This window comes from Oncorhynchus tshawytscha, linkage group LG09 (assembly GCF_018296145.1).
Source record: "Oncorhynchus tshawytscha isolate Ot180627B linkage group LG09, Otsh_v2.0, whole genome shotgun sequence".
Taxonomy (NCBI): domain Eukaryota; kingdom Metazoa; phylum Chordata; class Actinopteri; order Salmoniformes; family Salmonidae; genus Oncorhynchus; species Oncorhynchus tshawytscha.
Window position 1 is genome coordinate 42,902,206 of NC_056437.1, and position 8,821 is coordinate 42,911,026.

The window sequence follows — 8,821 nt, forward strand, 5'->3', positions numbered from 1 at the left end:
ACATTTCAAAAGGTACATTTCAAAGACAACTCCCACACATTTGCAAATAAACTAGTCTCTGCTAACATTTCAACACATAGGCCACATTAGTTTTCTACACCTCCCAGGTAAATCCTATCCAACAAGTGTCACTATGCTTCAAAACATTATACCACTCTATGGCGAAGATCATGTTTCATGGTAATCACATGCTCGATTACAGGCAAGGAGCCCCCCCACACACCCCCCCTATACCCCTTGTGTTGAATGATCTCAGATCCATCCCATGCCAGGCTACACCACCCATTTCCAAGACTGTGTGAGAGGGACCTGTGGTGGTGGATGGGCCTGACAGTGTAGAAAAGGCCACTGTGTGGAGATGTGGCCGGAACTAATAGGATTGGTTTTGATTCATTAGACTCTCTTTCATCATCCTGGTTGGAATTTCACTGCACGTCCCGTCAGGCTTTGCACTTTAAATAAGGGGCTGCAAGGAGCCAAGAGAGGGGCTGAGCAGTGGAAATTGAGCCCCTAGATTGCAAAAAGCATCATACTCTGTGGAATCATTGGTGATACTATCCTAACCACGCCACTGTGCAACAGAATGGTATGATTAGAGATAAATGATTGATGACATAAATGAGAGCAGACATCCATCTTACAGGTTACTTACTGTCCTCTAAGGGGCAAAAGGAAACATGTTAGTGTCATGGTGCTATGTTACCAATAACATACCCCTGCTGTATCCCTACTGCTTGTGACTGGATTACTTTTAGAATATATATTTTTTGTGATGTCATTCACGATACTTCTACAGGCCCGGCCTCCCAGTATCACATTTGTTGCAGTGTGAATAATATAGAGAAACTTGATATATTGTATGTTGTCCTGGAGATTACATCTCATTTTAGGATTAGTGAAGATGCGTGTGAACGCTACACAATGCACACTTCTGATGAGCATTTATGCAATTTTATCTGAGAGTTGAAATGACAAAATAACTTAAAAAACAATAGCGCCCATTGTTCAAGGAAATAAATGCTGCATGAAGTTTTTTGTGGGACAACAGCAAAACCAGAATTTGTGCTTTCCCACTTTGTCTTATTGTTTGGGGGTATGAGACCGAGAAAGACGGCATCAGTCAGTTGAAAAATTTACATTTCAATGTAGTCGAGTGCAGATCCAATCTGTCTGGTTTAAATGCCGGCAAATGTGACAGAACACAGGATGCATCTGGAGTTAATGAACACGCTCACTCCATTTAACTATGTGAGAGAGCTACTACTTCACATCATAGTATGTCACAGCATTGCTACTGACAGTTCTCTCTTCATTCAATTTACTTGACTGACTTGAGAGGCTTCATGAATCAGACAGCTATGAGAAGTGTAATCAAAGAAGATATCTTAATTAACCAAAGTCACTCAAAAAGACACCTGGCTGCATCTGAACGTAGACAAACAGTGCTATGCATATCCTTAACAGGGCCTGCTTCAGCAGGACTAGGCCCGAGTTCTTTAGTGGCATTTTGATGCTGGATGATTTTGCTCGAAGGAATTAGTTTTCAGTAGGCAGGATAACCAACAATGAAATGTTTAATGAAGTTGTCTTGTAAAATATTTGTATTGTTAAAAAATATATACAAGTTCAGTAAAAAAAAGTGAACGTCAAAAATATACATACAATTAAATTACAGCTATAAGTCTTATCCTCTGAACTTCAGAGGCCCAAGAGATAAATCCATTCCGTTAATGCAACTGCTACCCCACCACTACAATTCAAACTAATAGCTATCTATATACAAAACATCAAAACATATAATCTATGTCAGGGTGAGATACCAGGCAACATTTTAGCCAATCTTTAATGATGGTTGGCCCAAAACTCCCCCCAACAACAAACACAACAGTTGACCACAGAGAAAACATTGGCTCTGCCCGTGTTTTGGTTCAGGTGCCAACTTGTCCGGTGCTGCATTTAACTAGGGCCCCTCTTAGTTGGCCTTTTCTGATCTCCAGTGCTGCACATACGGCCTTGGCCACCAGTCTAGCGAGTCAACTTGGCCTGGCCCCTCCGCTCTAATGTGTTCTCAAGGGCTTGGCATAGACGGCTTCCAGGAAATGCAGTGGCAGCAGGCCAAACAGAGCAACCAGGAAGCCCACACTGGCCACTGACAACAGGACGTATCGGCCGATGAAGAAAGTGTCTACGATCTGTGGGAGTAGAGAGATAGGGTTGTTATGTTCATTCATTGGTTGACCAAATATACTGAACAAAATGATAAAACACAACATGCAACAATTTCAAAGATTTTGCTGAGTTACAGCTCATATTAGGAAATCAGTCAATTTAAATAAATAAACGAGACCCTAAACTATGGATTTCATGACTGGGCAGGGGCACAGCCATGGGTGGACCTGGGAGGGCATAGGCCCACCCACTGGGGAGCCAGGCCCAACCAATCAGAATTAGTTATTCACTTCAAAAGGGCTTTATTACAGACTAAGCCAAACTAACAGTACTCTTCTCATATTATGACCCCCCCCCTCAACACTTTACATGTTGCCTTTATATTTTGGTTCAGTGTAGATCAAAGTCCAAATGGATGATGAATGAGTTAGTTAGGCTCGATGATGGTTTGTGTAGATCTGATAAATGGGTAACTTGTGTTTTAATTATCCTAATTCCTCTTTCTTCCAACAGATGTCACAAGTGAGCCACTGTAATCAGTGCTGGAGGGAAATGGGAAGGCAAGGCAGGCTTCTCTCCTCACACTTACTTCACTAGTGGCCAAATGTTTAGGCCAAATGTTTAAGCCAAATGTTAACATGGACTTTGGTAAATGTATTACAGTGTCTGACTTGACTTAGTAGATCATGACCCATGTTGCTCTATAAATGTACACGTTTCAGGCAGTAACTATATCGTAGTCAAGCAAACATGGCTTCGTTCAATAAATGGACATGATAGGGCAAGAGACTTGTCAATAATGATGTGAGTAATAACAGGCCTTATTTTAAAAGATAATGATCACTCTCAATGTATACAATATGATCACTTGTTACATCATCCACTTGAAATGGCTCAAAAAACTAAACACTTAGGTAAGTTGAAACAATGGCAAAAATACAAATGATTCAAATCACAAAAAAATGATTGAATGCATTATGACCAACCTTCCTCAAAGAGACACTAACTACACTTAATATGATTCATTTAATATAATACATAATTCACTAAATCACAGAAGAGTCAATAGTACTGTGTTCCATCATCTTGGTCAATACAATTTCCAGCCAGTGTGTGTGTGTGTGTGTTAACTGGGGGCCCCTATGACTTAGATACAAGGTTACACTTGGACAGTTGTTGGTTTTACTGCAAGGCCTGTTGGAACAAAACAGAAGGACCTGGGGGGAGGAGTGGAAGAGATGACTAACCAAGAGACCCAACTCCCTGAAGACCTGCTCCACCGTACAGATGCCAAATATTACGAGGCGGTAACAACCTACTGCTGACTAAAGATAGGATACTGGGGCCTTGGTGGGAGCTTCGGGGCAGGGGTGGGGGGCATTGTCTCTGGCGGATGCAGTGTTCTCTCATTTAACGCATCTCATTTTCTAATTTGCCAATTAGCCAGCAAGCGGAGCCCAGAGCTGGGGCCCATGTTTTATTAATGTGGCATCGAGCCGTTCGGTACGGAGGCCCTGTCTGGGGCCGGCCTAATTGGCACTGTGATATTTTGTTTTTGTTTAACAGCAAGAGGTTAGCCGTTTCTTACACACACACAGACACATGCATACACATTCACACATTATCGTGGTCGGTCACACACACACAATCTCTTAGTAACACACACACACAGTAGCTAGTTATTCAGAGGTAAGTCACATATAATTTAATAGGATCTCTGTGGTAAGGAATAACTGGTTGAGCCTCTTCTATAAGACCACCCTCTACAAGCAAATTGCATGTGTAATAGGTCTGCCCTTGTGTGTTTCAATAGGCTTGGGCTACATCATACCGAACTGTATGATTTTTGATGTAATAATCGTTTAGTACACCAGTTGTAGACTATTGACAACTAATTACAATGTGCAATCAGCCGAATTAAAACTATTTTAGCTACGCTTGTTTATTTTAGAAATTATGCACTCCACCAATCATCTTTTAAAATCAATAAAAATATGTTTTATTTTTTACACATGCCTAAGATTTGAAACTAATTTAAAAGTCAATGAATATTTCACTACATAAACCTAAATACATGAACACTTTTCTGTGGAAAAATTGATTTTTAAAGTATGACACAGCAGCAAATAGTGAATTTATTCACATAAAAAACCATAATGAATCCATAATGAATACATCGTCGAAAATATATTGCCTGATTCATCGGGTCTGTGTGTCAGCTGATCTTGCACATTGGCCTAAACTAACAGGAAAACAGGCACAGAACCATGTCTACGGCCCAAATGGCACCCTATTACCTATATAGTGCAGTACTTTTGACCAAAGCCTTATCAAAAGTAGTCCACTAAATAGGGAATAGGGTGTCATTTGAGACTAGGCTGCAAATTTCAATAAATTCCCAGGTATTTCCGAAATCGAGAGGGAATAAGCAGGAAATCCAGAGTCGTCCAACCAGGGTTTCTGGAAAACCAGGGAATTTATGGAAAGTTCCCGTAATTTTGCAACCCTATGAGACACAGCCCATGCCTCTTTGTACTTCTGGTTTTCCCATGCACAGACAGCGCAGCAGGAAAGGCAAGCGCTGTGGTCTGTGTGTGCTGCGCTGCCTTTGGGGAGAGATAAACCAGACCAGGTCTTTATGACAAACACACCGCCACATGTTCTGACTGCAGCTCTGCAGCCAGGGCCAACAGGCCACTCTGCTTGGCCTACATAATGTACATGGGCCACAAAACAAAAGCCACCATGACAAAAAAAAATGGGTTGCAGTTTACTTGTTTGGGACAAATCCCTCTGTGTTGTTCAGGGGAATCATTTGATGAGCGCAATACGCTATTCATATTCCATAGACCTTCATAGATGGGTTAGCTAATAATGACTCGAAAATTATGCGCATGATTCAATGGGGCAGATGTCTGTAGCTGTGCTCGAATACTCATACTAACCATACTATTTGTGACGTGAATTGAGTATATAGTATGCTTATTGGTCATAGTATGGATATAGTCAGCATACCAAAAGTTACCAGATGAGGTACTAAATTTGCAAAAATATGAAGTATACACACAAAGGACACTATTTCCGTACCTTGGGACCCATAATGCAATTCTTCAGGAAATTTGCGTGGCTTCACATCGTTTTCAGATTTGAAGAAAATGTTGGAAAATATGCAGCCGAAGGACAACGAGAGTGGATACAAATGAATTGCATTAACCAATTATAACAAATGTTAAGAAAATGTTGAGCAATGTAATAAAGTATTGACTTTTCAAATAAGTTACCTTACACGTTATGCTGGCTGACAATTTGTTAGCTACACTGTCCTTACGAACCACATAGCATATCATTACAGCAGTAAGTACTGGTATGTTAGTTGGCTACTTATACATCAAACTTGCCAGTATATTAACTATAGGCTATCTAACTACCCAACGTTTATTGACTTGATTATTCCTGTCATTCTTTGCTTAGCTAAATGGTATAGTCGTTGTGCGTTCTCAATGGACATTTGGGTGAGATGCTCATCACTTCGCAGTGGCAACTTTTTTCATTTGGAAAAATATGATATTTTATTCTATTATATTACTTATTTTTCTTAAACTATAAAATAGGTGTCTAGACTGTGATAAGGGCTTGGGAAATAAGAGTGTCTTGTCTGCTAAATGAATTAGGCTTTGTTATCTATAATGGTTATAACAAATTAGCCATTGTCGCGCACTGTTGGCATAGGCCTATAGATAAATGCACACATATTTCTTTCCAGTGCGGGCCTTGTGTTCTAAAAATATATGGGGGTTTTTCAGTCGAGTACTCAAGTAAAAATCTGAAATGCCCATCCCTAGTTGAGTATCAATATTAGAAAACACATTACACCAGTGGCTCCCACTTCTAAAGAGAAACTTTGACACCCAAGAGCCTTCTGCAGCTGGCTGCCTCTACGCTGGAGTACGTTTGCGCATGCGTGTGTGTGCATTACAATTGTATTACAGTTTTTTGCTTACCTCGATGTCTTTGAATGGTGACGGAGTCTCTGAGCTGCGGGGGAAGAACACCAGGATAAGAGTGGCAATGAAGGCCAGCAGGAAGACAGGGATGACGCCTAACCTGTTAAAAAACAATATACAGATATCATTAATATCATATGGGGTCAAATTGTATTCTTAAAATATTTTGACTGGTAATCAATCACTTTTGATTGTGTGTTCTTTAGGACTAATGCAAAATAGGCCAAGGTCATTGCAATCAACATCAATCAGCCCAATCAAATATGTATAACCAGTAAACTAACCCCTTTTTACACGTTTTAGTGAATCAATTCATTTTCTCAGAGTAAAATCTTGACATAACCATTTCAGTAGACGTCAGAAACATCTGTCCCTAGACAGTAACTAGCAGGCTGGTCAAATAGCAGGCTGGTCTAAAGTCGAATAACAGTAGACCGAATAAGGCCCTGGGCTAGCCATACATCTGTATAAAACATGTAGGGCCTAACTATTTGATATGATCTCTGAAATACATTATAATCCCTCTGAAATACATAATAATGTACAGTATAAACCACAAAAGTGTAAGCCAGGGATTTGATGTGGAACAGCCAGTGTGCAGCATACACCTATGAACCTGTGATTTCACCTCTTGGCATGGCGGTTGTAGAAGCAGGCTATTCGGGGCAATGCAAATGTACAGTGTGGTATCATGTCTGCACAAGATAATGTGTAAAAACTGTTGAGGTAGCCTATTTAGCTAGACCTGCATGTGTGTATGTATACACAACTACCGGTAACTTACTTAGTTGGTCCAGTAGCTCTCAAAAGGATCATCCCGAGCACGAGAGCCACAATCCAGATAAGAGCAATGAGGAAAACCCCAGTGCCCACGCCCATTACCGTGCCAGCCATTCTTCACCAAAGGGTTAACCTAGCTAGCTGCTCACAGTCATCTTGAGGAGATTCAAGCGAGCTAGTTAGCTGCTCACAGTCACGTCTTGAGGAGATTCAAGTGAGCTAGCTAGCTAACGTAGCTATATGCGTTAGCTAGCGCTGTTGTTCAGCTCAAGCAAAGCTAATTGCGTTAAATTGAGTTTCTGCAAAACAAGTTGCACCCTAGAATGCGAATTGCATCGTTTAGAACTCTAGACGTCGCATTTTGCACCCGCTGATGACAGTAAAGTTAGCTACCTAGCTAGCTAAATAGCTAGCTCGTACACTCAACACAACATCCAGGCCTGTGAGCGCGTGCTGATTCAATAACTTGCTTTCCAAATAACTCAAAGTTTGAGACCGCTCGTGATAACCCACAACACCAAAAAATTGATTTCTGAACGCAAACAGAACTAGCACGAAATCACTTCTGTACTATCGCCTGCGTGCAAACTGTATAACAACTACCAGCTGGAGCCAATGGTTGCAAATAAACTTCAATTTCATAGGATAGAAGCAGCCTGGCAAAGTGGTTGTTACTAATACCGAATAGAGTGCTGGGAAGTGTAGTGTATTTCAAGAAGAAGGAACATCTGAAATTGTGTACGCTCTCTTGGTTGCCATAAACAACAAACAATGATGCTTTAACTTCGAATGCTTAACCACAATGAATCAAACTAACGTGATGTTGATTTTATCAGTGGGCAACTAGAATGCTTTTCAGACATTTTGCCAGTCACTGATCTTACAGCTAATAAGACATTTTTTTATTATTATTAATTGTTCAAGGGCAGAACGACAGATTTTTACTTTGTCAGCTCGCGGATTCGATCTAGCAACCTTTCAGTTACTGGCCCAACGATCTAGCCACTAGGCTACCTGCCACCTATTGCCACTGTAACATTGGGATAATAGATCTTTGTGAATAATTTGATAAACCTTAATAGACCAATTTGATAAACCTTAATAGAAAATGAAGTAAAAAGTAAACGTGAAAGACACCCAGTAAAAGACTACTCCAGTAAAAGTTTTAAACATACATAACTATCAAAAGTAAATGTATAGATCATTTAAAATTCCTTATATTAAGTAAACCAGACAGTACTTTTTTAAAAATGATTTTAGCCAGCGGCACACTTCAACAACCAGACATTATTTATACTAACGAATAATTTGTGTTTAGTGAGCCCGCCAGATCATAGGCAGTAGAGATGATGACCAGGGATGTTCTCTTGATAGGTATCCTGCTAAGCATTACAAATGTAACGGGTACATTTGGGTGTCAGGTAAAATGTATGGAGTAAAAAGTACATTATTTTCTTTAGGAATGTAGTGTAGTAAAAGTAAACGTTAACTTCATAAAAATCATAAAGTAAAGTACAGATACCCCCCAAAAACGACTTAAGTAAGTATTTTTACTTAAGTACTTTACATCACTGCGTCATTGGGAAGTGACAGAATCTATCCATCCTCATACTGGATAACTGGAATGTTTGCTAATGTTTCCAATGAATGTAGCATATCAGTTGCTTGTCTGACGGTAATTTTTAATATGAGCCGACAGGGGGGCGGCAGACTCCACGATTTGAATAGATGCGCAGTGCTGGGGTTTGTGTGGTAATACTGAAGGGAGAGTAGTGGAGGTGATGGGAGGGGGGATACGAGGAGCCAGAGGGGAGGGGAGGGGTGGGGTGGTGTGTGGGGGGTGGGAGGGGTCTTACATGGCAGACGTC

General features: G+C 40.5%; 1 protein-coding gene across 1 annotated transcript; it reads right to left on the reverse strand.

Moving 5' to 3' along the window:
* Positions 1-1,556: 1,556 nt before the first annotated feature.
* tmem218 (transmembrane protein 218) lies at positions 1,557-7,612 on the reverse strand. The gene is made up of 3 exons (XM_024432021.2): positions 6,958-7,612; positions 6,171-6,273; positions 1,557-2,192 (listed from the first exon to the last, which is right to left on the reverse strand). The coding sequence occupies exons 1-3, from the start codon at positions 7,065-7,067 to the stop codon at positions 2,058-2,060; spliced, it is 348 nt and encodes a 115-aa protein (XP_024287789.1). The 5' UTR covers positions 7,068-7,612; the 3' UTR covers positions 1,557-2,057.
* Positions 7,613-8,821: the final 1,209 nt, after the last annotated feature.

Coding starts and splice junctions, on each gene's coding strand:
- tmem218 (XM_024432021.2), bottom strand. CDS start 7,067: ATGGCTGGCACGGTAATGGGCGTGGGCACTGGGGTTTTCCTCATTGCT. Junction 6,274..6,957: donor AGAGCTACTGGACCAACTAA/GTAAGTTACCGG, acceptor GTTTTTTAACAG/GTTAGGCGTCATCCCTGTCT. Junction 2,193..6,170: donor CACCATTCAAAGACATCGAG/GTAAGCAAAAAA, acceptor CTACTCCCACAG/ATCGTAGACACTTTCTTCAT.